Raw genomic sequence first — 19,235 nt, 5'->3', positions numbered from 1 at the left:
ATATTTCAGCATTTATCACAATTTTGTGTTGTTCAGTCAAATACAAATTATTAATGTTTTATAAATGTTAAAGACATTTAAAACATTCTGCTAAATTTATAAGTTCACACACACACACACACACACACACACACACACACACACTCCTCACCGTCTGTCATAGCCATCTGCTCTTCCATCTGCTCCGGTCAGGTGATCAGATTCGGGGCTGTTGATTCGTCGGTACCTGAGGGGTCGTACTTGAGCCCCGGGGGATTCTGGGTCGCCGGGTCTCTGGGAAACCGGCTCCGCCCCTTCCACTTGCTCCTCCTCCTCTGCAGTTACCTGGGTCTGATACAGAACGTTACGGCCAAGGTTACGAGATGTAGTTATGCTCGTACCTATAGGAACAACATTCATGAAATGTATCAGTCAGGATTTAGACCTCATCATAGCACAGAGACAGCGTTAGTTAAAGTAGTAAATGACCTTCTACTGACCTCTGATCAGGGTTGTGTCTCGCTGCTTGTGTTACTCGACCTTAGTGCAGCTTTTGATACTATAGATCACACTATTCTCCTTGATAGACTAGAAAATGTTGTTGCATTAAGGGAACAGTCCTCTCCTGTCTCAGGTCTTATCTGACCGATCGTTATCAGTTCGTAGATGTAAATGGAGACTTATCCACACATACCGAGGTTAAATTTGGTGTTCTACAGGGTTCTGTTTTAGGCCCACTCCTTTTTACTTTATATATGCTACCTCTAGGTCAAATTATTCATAAACATAGAATGATCTTCCGCTGTTATGCTGATGATACACAGCTGTGTGTTTCAGCGAAGCCAGAGGACAGACAGCAGCTTAGTAAAGTTGAGGAACGTGTAAAGGACATTACACGTTAAAGGACGTTGGGTACTTCTTAACTTCCTTTTACTTAATTCTGATAAGACAGAAGAACTTCAACTATGGTCTCGCACCACAGTACCTGAGCGAGTACCCACGCCTACTTAGATCAAAAGGTGCAGGCTATTTGTTGGTACCTGGAATAGTGAAGGCTACAGCAAGGGGAAGAGCTTTCTCTTACAAAGCCCCACAGTTATGGAACAGGTAAAGGAGCAGATCTAGAGGATCACAGGTACAGAGTGTTATGGTGAACTGGGATGTTTGGATGCTGACCCCCCCCCCTTTCACACCTTCACCCAGGTGTGTTGATGGTGCAGTGTCTGGCTGCATTATGTCCCAGGGAGTCCTCATGTCTGTGTTCCCTTCTGATTCTCCCTTTTAGTTATGATGTCATAGCTAGTCTTGTCGGAGTCCCTGCTTTCACTCACGCAAACTACACTGTCCTTCACCATTACAGGACAACAACCATACCTAATAATCTCTCTCTCTCTCTCTCTCTCTCTCTCTCTCTATCTGTCAAGCTACATGATATGATGTATGCTCATACATCATATCATTTATGAGCATATGATGTAATCCTGAGATGCCAGTGATCCTGACCCCTTCTGCTCTCCGGACCTGTCTGATCCGTCCTGATGTCCTACTTCTGGTTGGATCATCAGTTGGAGGTCACATGCTGCTGCTGAGGATGCCCCACATGGTGCAGTATAAAGATCACTGAGATTACTGAGGACGGTTCCACTTAAACACCATAAAGATGCTCTGGACCTCAGTTCATATGAACAGATATACTATGATAGCTTTAGTACTACAATCACCACAAACAGTTCTGCACTCGAGTCTCCAACAGTGAACAGTGGAGAAGTTCAACACAACAGACTTCCTGTAGAAATTGTAATGAATTTCCTGCTTACACAACTGCACTATTAGCACATTTACAGAAGGGTGCATTTATTGATAATCGCACTATCCGGTGTCACCCAGATGAGGACGGGTTCCTTCTGAGTCCGGTTCCTCTCGAGGTTTCTTCCTCATATCGTCTCGGGGAGTTTTTCCTCACCACCGTCGCCTCTGTCTGCTCATTAGTGATAAATTCACACATTTATAATCTATATCCTGAGTGTATATATTTCTGCACCGCTGCTCCGGGACGATGTCCGTTGACTGAATTGAACTGAGTGTGAACCCATACCTTACTGATGCTGATCCTGAGTTTGTTGCGATTGAAGTCAGTGTCTTCCCACACCTCTCCACCAGGGGGCACCAGAGCCACCTCGCCTGGCCTTATGGGTAACGGAACGGGTGGGGCGTTCTCCTGATCGCTCAGGTGCTCATCCTGAAGCACGTCGTCCGTGTTCTCCCTCGGTAACTCGCCAGGAACCGGAGTCACGTTCACCACGCTGCATAAAAATAATAAATGCACAGTTAATTACTAAAGACAGAGATGAATCTAAATCACAAGAAGGTCATTATAAACCCAGATTACACCAAGAGAACCAAATTACTGCCTAGTTATAGATGTACAGTTGAGGCCAAAAGTTTACAAACAAGGCTAAAGACGTTCAAACTCATTTCCTGTTAAGTACGTTAGAGTATCTACTTTATTTGCATAAGAGTTCACTTCAAAAAAATCAAAGAGAACGATTTATTTCAGCTTTTATTTACTGTATCAGATTTCAGTCCTGACAGAACTGCTGTAACTCGGTCATTTTTGTGGACCTCCTCACTCAGAGACACTTCTTCAGATCAGTCAACAGATGTTCTACAGGATTCGGCTCAGGTCTTTGTGATGTCACTCCAATACGTTACTTTGTGTCTTTAATCTGTTTAATAACTGCTGCAGGTGTGTGAAGATCACTGTACGGCTGGAAGGTCCAGCTTTAACTTTCTGCCTGATGTCTTGATGTCAGTATTTGTAGATAATCTTCCTTCCTCATGATGCCACCAGTTCCTTTTGCAGCAAAACACAACACGATGCTGCCACCACCATGCTTCACAGTCCGGGTGATGTTCTTCAGATTAAAGGCCTCACCCTTTCTTCTTCCTCATGAGTCTCTCAGGCCATGGTGATGTAGACCTCTCTTCATGGTGGATGGAGATACTTTACTACCTGATGCCTCCAACTCCTTCACCAGTTCCTTTGTTGTTGTTTTGGTGTTCAGTTGAAGGTTTCAGACCAAAGTTCATTCATCACTGGGAGTTCATTTATGCCTCTTTCCTGAACCATGCAGATGTTTGTACAGATGCTCGTGGTACCTTCAGTTGTTTGGAAACTGCTACTACAGGAGAACCGGACTTGTGGAGGTCCACCATTTTGTTTCTCAGCTCTTGTATTTGGTGATTGGATGTTCTCACGGTATCAAGGGCTAGAAGGCATTTGGTTCTAACGGTCGGCCCTTTTACAGCTGCAGGTGCTCCTAATTAACTCCATCACACTATGATGGTGAAAAGAGCAGAAGATGGAGAGGAGGTGGAGATCAGGTGTGAATGCCAATGTCAAGAAAACAGAGCAGTTCAAGTGAAGAACAAAACGAGACGCAGCACATCCATCACACACCAAGGGCGGGGCATGGCGGGGTGGGGCGGGGCGAGGCGGAGTGTGACTGAAGTGTAATGATATAAATACTAATACTGAGTTTAAGAGTGTGTGTGTGTGTGTGTGTGTTTGTGTGTGTGTGTGTTTACCCGACTATCGCTGCAGTTTGCCGTGTGTTCTGTTGAGGAGGCGTGGCCATGCTGTTCGACGACAAATCAGTTCCCGATTTCTCCCAATCAAACGGCTCGTTTTCTGTAATTACTCTCTCCTTCATACTGTTCTCAAACACCGACATCAACAACTACAGGGAGAAAGAGAGAGAGAGATGGAGAGAGAGAGACAGACAGAGAGAGACACAGACAGAGAGGCAGAGAGAGTGAGAGAGAGACTCAGACAGACAGAGAGACAGACAGGCAGGCGAAAGATGGAGAGAGCGAGGGAGAAACAGAGAAAGAGACCGACAGAGACAGAAAGAGAAAGGCAGAGAGAGATACACACACAGACAGACATAGAGACAGACAGACAGGTGAGCGAGAGATGGAGAGAGAGAGAGACACAGACAGAAAGAGAGAGACAGAGAGAGTGAGAGAGAAACACAGACAGACAGAGAGACAGACAGACAGGCGAGCGAGAGATGGAGAGAGAGAGACTCAGACAGAAAGAGAGAGGCAGAGAGAGAGAGAGACATAAACAGACAGAGACGAACAGACAGGCGAGCGAGAGATGGAGAGAGAGAGACAGACAGAAAGAGAGAGACAGAGAGTGAGAGAGAGACACAGACAGACAGAGAGACAGGAGAGCGAGAGATGGAAAGAGAGAGAGACACAGACAGAAAGAGAGAGATGGAGAGAGACAGACAGAGGGAGAGACAGATGTTTTATTAGCACATTAACTACTGTAGTAATAAATTTAACTATAATACCTAATTTAATAAAAAAATAAACCAAAGTCATCCAATCAAATTGTGGGCGTGTCCTTATGACATTATTACACGATGACTGACAGATTCTCTCAATCAAACTGGAGCTGAAATTTTACTTAAAGTGCACAATATTTACTTATAAACTCTTCACCCTCTATAAAGTCAAATCAGATGTCTGTGGAGAAGAAGATCTGAGGCGTGTTTGTGGAGAAGAAGATCTGAGGTGTGTTTGGTAGAAGAAGATCTGAGGTGTGTTTGTGGAGAAGAAGATCTGAGGTGTGTTTGTGGAGAAGATCTGAGGTGTGTTTGGTGGTAGAAGATCTGAGGTGTGTTTGTGGTAGATGATCTGAGGTGTGTTTGTGGAGAAGATCTGAGGTGTGTTTGGTAGAAGAAGATCTGAGATGTGTTTGTGGAGAAGAAGATCTGAGATGTGTTTGTGGAGAAGAAGATCTGAGGTGTGTTTGTGGTAGATGATCTGAGGTGTGTTTGGTAGAAGAAGATCTGAGGTGTGTTTGTGGTAGATGATCTGAGGTGTGTTTGGTAGTAGAAGATCTGAGGTGTGTTTGTGGTAGATGATCTGAGGTGTGTTTGTGGAGAAGATCTGAGGTGTGTTTGTGGAGAAGAAGATCTGAGGTGTGTTTGTGGAGAAGATCTGAGGTGTGTTTGGTAGAAGAAGATCTGAGGTGTGTTTGTGGAGAAGAAGATCTGAGGTGTGTTTGGTAGAAGAAGATCTGAGGTGTGTTTGGTGGTAGAAGATGATCTGAGATGTGTTTGTGGAGAAGAAGATCTGAGGTGTGTTTGTGGTAGATGATCTGAGGTGTGTTTGGTAGTAGAAGATCTGAGGTGTGTTTGGTAGTAGAAGATCTGAGGTGTGTTTGGTGGTAGAAGATCTGAGGTGTGTTTACCTGGTAATCAGGTTTGGTGTAATAATCCAGGCCGAACACATGGTCCAGAAAAATATAAAACTCAGACGGCATGTGTTTCAGCAGCATCTTGTGTTCGTAACGCTCTTTAATCTGACCAACCTGCTCCTGTACAGACACACACAATAATAATAATAATAATAATAATAAGAGGAATATCACTCTGTCTCATTCATATTAAATATTCAAAATATTTAAATGAGTGCATGATGTGAGGAGGCGTGGCCTGTGTACCTCCCAGGAGTCTGAATATGACACTAAATCAGACAGCATTGTACACTGTGTATCAGACGGAGCTGTATATCGGACGGCGCTGTACGCTGTATATCGGACAGCTGTATATCGGACAGCTGTATATCGGACAGCGCTGTACGCTATATGTCGGACGGCTGTATATCAGACGGCGCTGTATGCTGTATATATTGGACAGCGCTGTACGCTGTATATCAGACGGCTGTGTATACTGGACGGCGCTGTACAGGACACGCCCCACCCACCTGACAGAGTTAGAAAGCTTTTGCTAAGTGAAGATGTGCTAAACTGATGGACTCTTACCCCGAAACACTGAATGCTGTAATTAAATCTATGAATGCTTCAACTAAGTGTTAGTTTAGGGGTGTGCAAACTTATACAACCAGGTTATTGTACATTTTTTCTTTTTCTTTTCCCCAAAATGATTCTTATTATTTTTCACTTTAATTAACAGGTTAGAATTTCACAATAACGTGAATAACGTGAATAACGTCCAATAGAAAACGTTCTCACATAATTCATCTTGGTTTCATTTTTTACATCACAAAAACCCGCCATTTTAACAGGGGTGTGTAAACTTTTGATATCCACCATAAATCATCCATCCATCCATCTTCTATACCGCTTATCCTTTTCAGGGTCACGGGGAACCTGGAGTCTATCCCAGGGAGCATCAGGCACAGGGCGGGGTACACCCTGGACAGGGTGCCAAACTATCACAGGGCACAATCACACACACACTCACACACATTCATACACTACGGACACTTCAGACACGCCAATCAGCCTACCATGCATGTGTTTGGACTGGGGGAGGAAACCGGAGGAATAGAGAGGGAGGAAACCCCCGCAGCACGGGGAGAACATGCAAACTCCACACACACAGGACCACGGTGGGAATCGAACCCCCGAGTCTGGAGGACGTACGTGAGGACCCTGTGAGGTGAAGGTGCTAACCACTAAGCCACCATAAATCAGATCATCTAAAAAGAGCTCCAAATCACACTCTACTCAATTTAAAGTTAAACAGATTTCGCAAATCCTCGGGCTTTCATTTTGATCCTTCATTAAGATGATTAATGCTGTAAAATATCAGACTGACACGTGATGTCTCCTCACCTTGTCTTTGATCTTTCTCCACGGTAACTGTCCCACAGTAAACTCCACCAGCATGTAGAACAACGACCACAGATCATCATGACGTCCCATTTCCTGTTCCATCACACCAACGGTAAACGTTTTATATTAGTTATTATATTATTACATTCTATAACACAAAGTAATACTATTAAGCCTCATTAATATAATCGTTAACTACGTCGGTTCATTATTGAATGTTACTGATAAAACTCTTGCTAATGATATAAGAAGCTGGTTAACATGAGGAAAGGTGAATAATGTGTTAAGAATGAATTGTCTGCAGTAGAGATGGAGATGAAGTGCACACTTCTCACTTTGTTCTTGTGAGCGTTGACTGAAGCGTACCGCACCGTTCCCCGAAATCCCGCCACCGTTCTCGGCTAAAGAAACACAATGATTAAACACTGAGGAGAAAAAACATATTCTTTTACAACTATTCAACATAAAAAGTATTGGTGTGAGAATGAGTGGTTGTGCTGAAGCATAAAACTGAGTTTAAACCAATATATTGTTATAATATTTCATCTTTTATATCATTTATGTAGATTTTCTGTATGAAACTGTGTACTGTGTAAATCAACAAAATCAGTCTCAATAAAACTGTTCGTTAAATTCATGTTGATTTCAATCTTCTTTAGTAGATAGATCTAATACATCTATTAGTTTATCAATAATTTTATATATACATGAATCTGATGATTAATTTAATTTGAGAAAATATAACAATAAAGTTTAGAGTTTAACTGATGTATATAGTCTGGACGATTTGATCTGATAAATCAACTAAAAGTTTGTTTTTTTAAATTAAATTTAATGATTGGTTGATGATTAATTTCCTATCAGTAAGGTTGTTAGATGTTGTGTATATAATGTAGAAAAATATAAATACAGTATAATATCTCATATACCTGATGCATCTTTCAATAAAAATAAGACTTTTTTAAAAAAGATTTTTATCTGCTGTAAATAATATATTAATAATTTGTTAGATTTAATTGAGAAAAATATCATTAAAGTCGCTTTATTTGAAAAAGGCGCTGTACAGGTGCACTTCTGTTTCATTAAAACAAAATATTTATGTATTGTAATGAAGTTCCTCTAATTGAAAGTTTTATTTATTTTTATATATACACACATATATAAGACGATGGATTTGATTTGTTACAGTTGGTATATCAATAATAATAAATCTGATCTTTTTTGATATAATGGAAGCTAAACGATGATTAACTTTTAGTAGAACAGAAATGTAAATACATGTAAATAAATATATTTTCTGCTACTACAATAATATAAATGTACAGAGGTGTAAAATTGTGTAAATTATTATTTCTTAAATCATTAACTGAAAGTCAGGGACATGTGGAATAGGTGGGATAAATTTGGGATTATTTGGGTTCTCTACTCCACATCAGGTTGAAGACTACAGGTTCTACAGGTTCTACAGGTTCTACAGGTCGGGGGTGAGGTGATTAAATCAGTGGATGGTTAGAGAAGAAAGCAGGTGAAACACTCACACTCTAACAGCTGATATGGTAATGAGGGTCTTACACACTGGGAAAAACATGCGCTTCCAACATAAAGGCCAAAAACTGCAAAATATAAAACAATAAAATGTAGAAAAGCATAAAACATAAAATAATGTGAACAGAAAGTACAACAATGACGTGAAATTAAACAATATGTCAAATAAATATGTAATAAAATTTAAATCCAGAGTGAGATGTTTATTATAATCACATTTATTTGTTTTTATTTTTATTATTGTTGTTTTATAGACATATTACTTATTTAAAATGAGTCTTATAATCACAGAGAGAAAGAACTAATACAGAATTTTCAAAAATACATTACGCAAAAGAACACACGTTAAAAAGGTCTCCGATTCTCGGGGTTTAAATTAAACAGTGTTGATAAATAATCTGATAAAGAAATGTGAAACAGTCGTACTGGTAGTGTGCTTCTGCTGCAGGTGATGAAATTACTGGAATAAAAATAGATTTTTTTAGATAAAATCACACTGAATTTTACATTTCTGTGACACTTTTAGAGACTCGAGATTCCATTCACTGACAGTAGTGTATTACTGCACTGTCAAATACTGACGGTGTGAAGATACATGCTGGGCGAAAAGCCACTGGTTGGGCAGAGGAAGCCCCAGACTGGGCAGAGGAAGCCCCAGACTGGGCAGAGGAAGCCCCTGGTTGGGCAGAGGAAGCTGTAGGCTGGCCAAGGAAGCCCCTGGTTGGGTAGAGGGAGCCCCTGGTTAGGCAGAGAAAGCCCCAGGTTGGGCAGAGGAAGCCCCTGGTTAGTCAGTGGAAGCCCCAGGCTGAGCAGAGAAAGCCTGGGCAGAGGAAGCCCCTGGTTGGGCAGAGGAAGCTCCTGGTTGGGCAGAGGAAGCCCTAGGCTGGGCAGAGGAAGCCCCTGGTTAGACAGATGAAGCCCCAGGCTGGGCAGAGGAAGTCCCTGTTAGACAGAGGAAGCCCCAGGCTGGGCAGAGGAAGCGTGGGCAGAGGAAGCCCCAGGTTAGGCAGAGGCAGCCCCTGACTTGGCAGGGGAAGCTCCTTTTATGCGAAGAGGAAAACTCCTTTTATGGAGTTTTGGGGGTGTGGCTAAGTGTAAATAAATTTGGTTTTATTTCCACACAACTTTAGTAAAAAATTCCTTTCACACTGTTTCCATATTTTGGTGTTTAACACACAGTGTGTGTCTGTGAGGCTGCAGTCAGATGTCCGTATGCACCTTCATATCATTTTTATTGGAAATTCGAGTCTCTAATCAGATATATTGTACTGTATCGGGTCGGACTGTGAATCCATCACCAGTCCAGCTCCGGTTTCAGTGATTTTCTCTCTACAGTCTCATCAGGAGCTCATGACAGGGAAGCGCATTATCTTACTGCTCACACACAACATAAAAAATCATCTCTCTCATATCAACTAAAAGAAATGCTCCAATGTTTCATAACCAGTGCTCCAGAAATAGCATAGTGTGTGTGTGTGTGTGTGTGTGTGTGTGTGTACAATGCAAAGCTCAGCTCAATAACAATGAACAAGCAAGAACACCGTACAGAAATAACGTCTTCACGTTTTAAAAAGTCGTGACCATTTCATTAGATCTACGTATATAATCTGTCCCTACAGCTGATGTTACAGATGTTAAACACATCAGGACTCTGTGTGATTTTACTTCCTGTTAAGTAAAAATAGCGGCTTATTGGATCGGTTTAAAGCTGACTCCCATATATCAGTAGGCTAAGCTTAAGATTGTTGCTATGGTTACGTCTCGGATGATGTTATCTTGCTCTCGTGCATGTTGTTTATCGAAGCTGATAATAAATCATAATAACTGTAGATTAAAACATTACTTAAGATTGTTGTCATGGTTACATTGTTACACACCTGCCAGCCAATTAGAAACAAGTATTTACACGGCTGTGATATTCCCATTAATAAAGTTAATGACTGATGATGTCACTAATGTTAATCAGGTATTTAATCAGAGTTTTCATCATGTCATTCATCACTAATCTAAATCCAAAACGGTGTGTTCTGATTGGCTGAGAGCAGTAAGGATGATGACCCATGACGCTAAGAGGAAGTTAACGGTTGTTGTTAGTCGTGTTGTGATTGTGTGACTGTAGGTTGTGTAGAGCGACTCACAGGCCGCACTTCTCCGGTAGTGTTGGTGTACTGACGAGCGAGGCCAAAGTCCAGCATGTAGCACTTCCTGTAGGTGGACGGCAGCCGACCCATGGCGAAGTTCGACTGCAGGAAGAGGAAAAAAACATCTTCACTGCGGTCTGTGTGAATGTGTGACATAGAGCACTGTGCATAAGTATTCACCCCCATTACTGTGAACCCTAATAAACCTAGATTAGTTCTGGAAAAGTATTAATCAGGGTTTGATTATAATCCTGACGAGAGTGAGCAGGTAAAGAGGGGATTAGTCAGAGACACGCCCAAGAGGACAAGGGGAACTCTGAACATGATGCTGACACAACCGTGCTTCACAGTGTGGACGGTGTTCTCAGAGCGAGTCCGTCGAGGGAATGAGGGGGTAGGGGTAGTATATATAATATACAACACACACTCCTGCGTTGTTTTAGACTTGCCGGAGTAAAGTATGTGAACTGAATTTAAACAATTTTCTAATGGATCTAACTTTTGAAAAGAGGCGGGTATAATGGTGAGTTTAACCAATCAGCACTGTTCAGCACAGCAAGCTCCACACCCATTAGTCTGTGTTCTGCAGAAAAGTACCCAGGAACTCGGCCATGGAGAGTGAGTGTGCGCGCGTGTGCGTGTGTGTGTGTGCGTGAGAAGATTAGCGTACAGGTTTGATGTCTCGGTGCAGGAAGCCGACAGAGTGAATGGCCTCGATGGCCTCCAGAATCTGTTTCCCTAAACGCAGTGTGGTACTCATGGAGAACGTTCCACGAGGCTGGCTGCGTCTCAAATCAGCAAGGTTCCTCCCCTAAAGAGGGGGAGAGAGAGAGAGAGAGAAAGAGAGAGAGACAGTGAAGTTAGTGCTGAAAATTCATTATCTCTCTCTCACACACACACACAAATACACAGAGAGAGAGAGAGAGAGAGAGAGAGAGAGAGAGAGAGAGAGAGAGCTCTACCTGTAGCTGCATGACCACATAATTGAACTTCTCGTTTCTGCCACAGCCGATAAACTTACACACATGGTTTTTCCCTGCATGAGAAAAAAACAAGAACATATTAAACACACAGACAGTATTATATACTGGTTTCATTATGTCTAAAGGGTGCACAAACTATTGTTCTGAACAACAGAGAGACAGACAGACAGATGAACTGATAGACAGATAAACAGTAGGCATGAGACGATACACTAAAGCCACGATACAAGATGTACACTGGCACAGGCTTCATCAGGCAATATTGCCACAAATAAAATATTTGAATACATTTATTCTGTAATGACAACTAATCCAACTACTGCAATATCAATACACTGTATTATAAGAAAAATAGATTATTAACATGTTATTTCTGAAATCAGTCCACTGGTCAGTCCACTGGTCACTCTACTGGTCACTCCACTGGTCACTCTACTGGTCACTCCACTGGTCACTCTACTGGTCACTCCACTGGTCACTCCACTGGTCAGTCCACTGGTCAGTCCACTGGTCACTCTACTGGTCACTCCACTGGTCAGTCCACTGGTCAGTCCACTGGTCACTCTACTGGTCACTCCACTGGTCACTCCACTTCCAGCAAAAACACACGACCTGCTTCTGAATCATTATAGACTCGAGTGTGACTTGCGTCAAGCGCAGCACACAGAAACCAGAGTGCACGTATATATACAGAGGTTTATGGTAAACCCCTCAGATGGCTACACTACGGACCTGCTTTGACTGGACAGTGTGAAAATGTTGAGCAGTAGTGTACTAAAGGCTGTTTCTGTATTATTTTTTAATTAACACGAGTCGAATGAAACGTGTGCAGCTTAACTTTTTGGAATAGTAAATAAGCGTGCTTTGAGGCAGTTAGATTCCCACTCGCAATCCTTGTGCTCTACATGCTACTACCCCATGCTACTACTGCCACCTACTGTGTAAGAAGAGGCAGAGATCATAATGAATATTACACTGAAACAACATAATTATCTTCTTGAGCCTAATAGATAGATAGATAGATAGATAGATAATGTGGCGACAGACCGGCGGCTGGTGCACAAAAAGGGAAGAGCGCTCCTCCCGCTGGGGTTCTGAAGAGACAGCTCCGCTTCAGCACCCCCAATGTCTTGGACAGCCAGCAAGCGCGTGGCGGTGGGGCGGAGCCGCCGAAACACACATGGCTGGCGGCTGATAAGCAGCGCGTTCGCTCTCCACCATCCAGCAGACCAAGGGAGAGTATAAAAGGGAAATCCTTCACTGGCAAAGGGAGAGAAGACTCTCCAGGTGCATATACTAACTTCTGGTGTGTCTCTTGCAGAAAGCTTGCACACGACCGAAGGCTCCGCCCCTTGTCTGTATACCCGCGATATGGCAGAAGGACCGAACCCGACTCCAGGCTCGGAAAACCTCCAGCGAGGCACCTACCGCCCTGCGGACGACCTCTTGGAGTTCGGCAGGGATGGGCAGCGTACCATAGCCCGCCCAGAAGGGGGCCGCCACGTTGGCCCGACTGCCAGCGTGCTGCCGAAGGAAAAGAGGTAATCCGAAACCGCCCCGCCTACGGGACACCCAAGGAGGAGGCCATGCCACTGAAACCGGATCTGGGGACACCGAAGGAGAGTCAAAACTCTGGGCCGGCCGGAGGGGGCCGCCACCCACAGGACCCATCAAAACCAGACCAGTGAAGGAAGGAGGCCCCAGCCAGCCTACATGTCCTGGGACAGGGAGAACGCCACCGCAACATCGCCAGAGAACTGGTACTCCTGTTCAGTCATGTGGGGATCCAAAAAGACATTCTGACCGACCAAGGTACGCCTTTTGTGTCCTAACTAATGTCTAATCTGTGTCGGCTGTTGCAGGTGAAACACCTCAAGACGTCCGTCTACCACCCGCAAACTGATGGACTTTTGAAAGGTTCAACCAGACACTAAAGCAGATGTTACGCCGGGCGGTAGGCAAGGAAGGAAGGAACTGGGACCTCCTCCTTCCCTACGTGCTCTTCGCCGTTCGAGACTGTCCCCAAGCGTCCACGGGTTTCACCCACTTCGAGCTCCTCTTCGGATGGCGACCTCGAAGACTGCTGGACATGGCCCACGAAGCATGAGAGGAACAGCCGTCCCTGTTCCGCTCGGTCATCGACTACGTGCAGGAGATGCGGGAGAATATTGACCGGGTGACCCCAATCTTTTAGGAGCATATATATGAGGCATCCAGGAAGAACAGAAAAGGGTGTACAACTGTCCAACGCAGGCTTGGGAGTTCCAACCTGGCGATCGGGTACTCCTGCTAGTGCCCAGTAGCTCCTGCAAGTTCCTGGCCCGGTGTCAGGGCCCATACACAGTCCTCGAGCAGAAAGGTGCCGTGAACTACAACCTGCAGTAGCCCGGTTAGCAAGCGGAGACAATGGTCTACCACGTGAATCTGCTGAAGAAGTGGATAGAACCACCGCCGATAGTGTCCGCGTTTGTGGCCCTAAGTTTACATTTACATTTATTCATTTAGCAGACACTTTTATCCAGAGCGACTTACAAATGAGAAAATACAAGCAAAAGGCCCTAGGCACAAATTACGACAAGGGTACCCTGGTAGAAGTGGGAGAAGATCTCACCCCCAGACAAAGACAACAGCTAACAGAATTGGTGGACCAATTCACTGATGTGTTTTCTACCTCCCCAGGAATGGCGCAGCTGGTCCACCACGACATCAAGACCCATCCGGGAGTAGTGGTAAGACAGCAGCCCTATCGTGTCCCAGAGGCTCTTCGCAAGGCTATTGAGGAGGAGGTCGGCCGAATGCTGCGGGACCGCATCATAGATGAGTCCAACAGCCCCATTGTCGTTGTGCTGAAGCCAGACGGAAGTATGAGGCTCTGCAATGACTACCGGAAGCTGAACCAGGTCTCCGAGTTTGATAGCTATCCCCTCCCCCGAGTGGACGACCTCGTGGAGCAACTGGGGAGGGCCCGGTTCATATCAACCCTGGACCTAACGAAAGGCTACTGGCAAGTGGTGCTGGCACCAGACGCGAAACCAAAGAAGGCCTTCAGCATGGCCACTGATCACTGGCAGTACTGGGTCCTCCCCTTCAGGCTACATGGAGCGCCCGCAACGTTCCAGCGGCTGATGGACATCGTCCTGCGACCCCATCATATGTTTGCGGCCGCCTACCTGGACAATGTGGTCATCCACTCCTCTACTTGGTCGGATCACCTACTTCATCTGGGGGAGGTTCTGAAGAACTCCAGAAGGCCGGGCTGACAGCCGACCCCAAGAAATGCCACCTAGGGCTGACTGAGGCACAGTACCTGGACTACCTTATTGGCCAGGGTATGCTGAAGCTGCAAGCAAAGAAAGCAGAGGCAGTGAAGGACTACCCCCGGCCCACGTCAAAGAAACAGGTACGTGCCTTCTTGGGGTTGGCGGGGTATTACTGCGGGTTTGTGCCTAACTTCTCCACTGTAGCTTCCCCCCTCTCAGACCTTACGAAGAAGGGCCAGCCAGCCAGACCGGGTGGAATGGTCTGCAGGGGCGGAGGTGGTGTTCCAAGCCCTAAAGGAGGCTCTCACCAGCGCCCCAGTACTGCGGAACTCGGACTTCACTCTTCCCTTCTCTGTGCACACCGACACATCCGAGACTGGGCTGGGCGCTGTCCTCTCGCAGACCTTCAACGGAGAAGAACAGCCGGTCCTCTACATCAGCAGGAAGCTGTCACCCGCTGAGAGGAGATATGCTGCCATAGAAAGAGAGGCACTAGCGATAAAATGGGCCATGACTACCTCGCTGATGGGCACTTCACGCTTGTGACGGACCACGCTTCCTTGCAGTGGATGGTCAAAGCCAAGGACACCAACGCCAGGGAAACGCAATGGTTCCTTGCATTACATGATTTCTCTTTCCAGGTCCAGTACCGGGCAGGAGCCCAACATGGGAACGCAGATGGCCTCTCACAACGGGATGCACTGTGAGCCTGACATACAGCGGCAGTAGACTCGGAGCTGAGGGAGGGTACTGTGGCGACAGACCGGCGGCTGGTGCACAAAAAGGAAAGAGCGCTCCTGCCACGACTGCCGCTGGGGTGCTGAAGAGATAGCTCCGCATCAGCACCCCCAATGTTTTGGACAGCCGGCGAGCGCGTGGCAGCGGAGCAGAGCCACCGAAACACACACGGCTGGCGGCCGATAAGCAGCACGTTCGCTCTCCACCATCCAGCATACGAAGGAAGAGAATAAAAGGGCGATCCTCCGCTAGCAAAGGGAGAGATGACTCTCCAGGTGCATATACTAACTTCTGGTGTGTCGCTTGCAGAAAGCTTGCACGCGACCGTAGGCTCCGCCCCTTGGCTGTATCCGTGAGAAGGCAGAAGGACAGAACCCAACTCCAGGCTCGGAAAACCTCCACCGTGGCACACACCGCCCTGCGGACGACCTTGGCACACGAGCACTTCCCCCTAGGGACCACTCCTACACGCACACACACTAGCATGGACTTTAAATAAATACATTTCGGTTATCACTTAAACTGTCGTGTCTGTCTGTGCTCCGCCCACTGTTGGCTAAACTCGATATAACAGATAGATAGATAGCCTCCAGAAAGTATTCACTCATGTGATTATTTCTCTTTTTGCTGTAATACATCATCAGATTTAAGGATATTTAAATACAAAGTCTAAAATCCGCACAATTGATAAGTACTCCAACATACTTTGAATAATTTAAATTAGGACTAGTGTTTAGTTTTCTTCAGCACTTGGACAGGAGAGGAACCTGATGTGGTCTTCCGCTGTTGGAGCCCATCCACCTCGAGGTTTGACGTGTTGTGTGTTCTGAGATGCTTTTCTGCTCACTGCTGTTGTGAAGAGTAACTATATGAGTTACGATAGACTTCCTATCAGCTCAGACCAGTCTGATCATTCTCCTCTGATCTCTCTCATCAACAAGGTGTTTCAGCCTGCAGACCCTCCGCTCACAAGATGTTTTTTGTTTTTCGCACCATTCTGAGTAAACTCTACAGACTGTTGTGTGTGAAAATCATAGGAGATCAGCAGCTTCTGAAATCCTCAAACCAGCCCATCTGGTACCAACATCCATGCCACGATCCAAGTCATAGAGCTCATACTGTTTCTTCATTCTGATGTTTGATGTGAACATTAACTGAACCTCTTGACCTGTATCTGCATGATGTTATGCATTGTGCTGCTGCCACCTGATTGGCTGATTAGATAACCACGTGAACACCTGTGTTCATTTCAAAACCAAATGTGTCCAATTATGTGCCTGGACAGTAAACATCTTTGATTTGGCAGAAATGGCAGATCAGATCAGTCCTGCTGACATGAGGACCAAGGAACTGCCCATGAAGCTTAAACTTTTTAACAGGAAAACAGCTGGAGAAGGTTAAAAAACACATCTGCAAAGCTTTAACCTTTTTAGGATCACTGTCAAATCCAATATAACAAAATGGAAAAAAATGCAGCCCAACCCAGAGACTACCGAGACCAGGCCAGAGTGCTCGGGCAAGCAGGGCAACCATCAGAGAAGTGTCCAAGAGTCCAGCTACAACAGTGAAGGAGTTACAGAGCTCACTGACTGAAATGGGAACCTGTGCAGAACTCAACATCATCATCAGCTCTTCACAGATTTGGACTCCATGGGAGAGTCACCAAAAGAAAGCCACTTCTGAGAAAGGCCATGTGAGAAAATCTGGGTGCTTTTGGGAAAAGATTCTGGGGTCTGATGGGAATAAAGTTATACAATATAGAATAAAGAACCATTTGGTCTAAAGTCAAAGCGTAATGTTTGGCACAAACCAAATATGTCCCAACACCCAGGTAATACCCTTCCTGGGATCAAGGATGGTGGTGGTGGCATCATGCTCTTTCAGAAGAAACTGGAGTCATCACAGGTAACATGGATGAAGCCAAACATAAGCAGCTTGAGAAGAACCTGCTCCAGTCGGCCAGGCATCTTTGTTCAGGGTAAAATATTTGTTCCAAAAGGACAAAAAGTCAAAGCGCAGGACAAAAGCTACAAAGGAACGGCTTGAAAAAAGGAAGGTGTGTGTTTTGAAATGGCCGAGTCAAACCCCAGACGTGAATCGAATTGAAAATCTGCGGCATGACATGAAAATTGCTGTCCACCAACATTCTCCATCGAATATATCCGAGCTGGAGAAACTCTGTGCTGAGGAACTGTGGAGAAACTCAAACTGTGTAAAGCTCACAGAGACACAGCTGAGTCAGCTCAAACCTGTAACTGCAGCAGGAGTACAATTCACACCCCGGGGGGGTCAATACTTATTCATTAAGGAGTGTTTAGATTTTTCCCCCCAAATAATTCTGAGGACATCTAAATACTTTACTTAAGTTATTCAAAAGTAGCAGAAAAAACCCCATCATTATACACTGCAATGGTGCAATACAGCAAAAAGAAAATAACAACTGGGGGGGTGAATACTTTTGGGAGGCACTGTATATACATAGATAGAGAGACAGTTAACAAAACAGACAGTCAGACGGACAGACAGATAGAGAGACAGACAGAAAGACAGACGGATGGTATTCTATTGCAGTGTGCTTATGTAGAAACAGCTGAGTCGGCACTTTACACCAGAGAACATCAATACTGATGCACTGTGTCCTCGGTGAAGGACACACGCACACGCGCACGCGCGCACGCGCACACACACACACACATGCACACACGCACGCACACACACACACGCACACACACGCATACTCTGTTCCTTAGTCCTTCAAGCCTATTAGTCTTCCACTCTCCCAGTGGGATCTCATTCCAGCACACTGACACATCAGGCATGAAAATACCTGAGCACTGTGTGTGTGTGTGTGTGTGTGTGTGTGTGTGTGTGTGTGTGCTAATGAGGATTGATGAATTATACTGCAAACACACACACAAACACACACACACAAACACACACACACAAACAAACACACACATGAACACACACATACAGACACACACAGACACACACAGATACACACAAACGCACACACACACACACACACACACACACACACACACCCTGTAGTTTCTTCAGCACCGCCACCTCCATCTTCAGCACTTGTTTGGGCTGCTGCGCCGACTCCACTTTCAGAGCCACGCTCTCCCTGGTCAACAAGTCCAACGCTTCATAGATCTCCCCGAATCCCCCGCCTCCAATCTTCTTTAACTACACACACACACACACACACACACACACACACACACACAGATCCATTAATAAGCAAACAGCCACAACACAATCAATTGGAAATGTTCTAGCTTCAGTCGATAGGTAATTAGCGCACATCAGCTGTTTAACAGTTTCCCTTGTGTAAATAAGTTGCTATATATTGAGAGTATATATAATATAAATATTATCTAATATACTGTAAGACGCCACAAGGGTTCGTCTTCAGAGTCGAGTCCAAATGGTAGGTCAGTATCTCAGTGAGGAAAGTTGCTGGTGTTCAGAGTCGGGTTACGCAGTGGATTTTCAGATTATTCACATCACCTGCGTGTAGCTCACACCTCCGACGGCACCAGATCCTCCGTTAGTAGAAGCGTTTCAGACGGAGCTTTACACTAACGTCTCACCCAAAAACACTCATCTTTAAAGCCGAACGATTCAGGGATAGAAAATGCAGACTGAAGAAATTTTGGCTTCTTTGCTGTCCAACGTAAACGTTCCTATTGAGAGTTCACAAAACGACCTTCGGCAGCTACGTAACCCCAGTATGTTCCGGAACACAGCCCTTAGATAAGATGCTAATATCAAGATAATAAACATAACGGCGAGATAAAAACTGAGACAAGAAAACAGCAGCAGGGTTTATTTATAGCTGAATTGAGAGGTTTGTGATGTGCCATTATTTTATATCTTCATCGCTTTCTTTTTCCTCTTTCCTTCCACCACCTTCCTCTGCCTGTTA

The 19,235-nt window shown here is 45.0% G+C and overlaps 1 protein-coding gene across 2 annotated transcripts in view; it reads right to left on the bottom strand.

The window, feature by feature from the left end:
* ttbk1b (tau tubulin kinase 1b) overlaps positions 1–19,235 on the bottom strand; it is a 57,138-nt gene that overhangs the window by 21,619 nt on the left and 16,284 nt on the right. Inside the window, exons 3-12 of one of the 2 annotated variants that reach the window (XM_017475847.3) lie at positions 18,346–18,493; positions 11,283–11,356; positions 10,991–11,131; positions 10,318–10,422; positions 6,970–7,035; positions 6,635–6,727; positions 5,246–5,371; positions 3,568–3,719; positions 2,075–2,282; positions 152–330 (exon numbers count right to left, since the gene is read on the bottom strand). In XM_017475847.3, coding sequence (XP_017331336.1) covers positions 152–330; positions 2,075–2,282; positions 3,568–3,719; positions 5,246–5,371; positions 6,635–6,727; positions 6,970–7,035; positions 10,318–10,422; positions 10,991–11,131; positions 11,283–11,356; positions 18,346–18,493 — 1,292 coding nt within the window. Of the gene's footprint in view, positions 1–151; positions 331–2,074; positions 2,283–3,567; positions 3,720–5,245; positions 5,372–6,634; positions 6,728–6,969; positions 7,036–8,172; positions 8,247–10,317; positions 10,423–10,990; positions 11,132–11,282; positions 11,357–18,345; positions 18,494–19,235 lie in introns of those variants that run through there. The other variant, XM_017475848.3, reaches the window with a different exon arrangement.

Source organism: Ictalurus punctatus, chromosome 9 (genome assembly GCF_001660625.3).
Source record: "Ictalurus punctatus breed USDA103 chromosome 9, Coco_2.0, whole genome shotgun sequence".
NCBI classification, from domain to species: domain Eukaryota; kingdom Metazoa; phylum Chordata; class Actinopteri; order Siluriformes; family Ictaluridae; genus Ictalurus; species Ictalurus punctatus.
The sequence above is the reverse complement of the archived record's forward strand: the minus strand, read 5'-3'. Positions and strand labels throughout refer to the sequence as shown.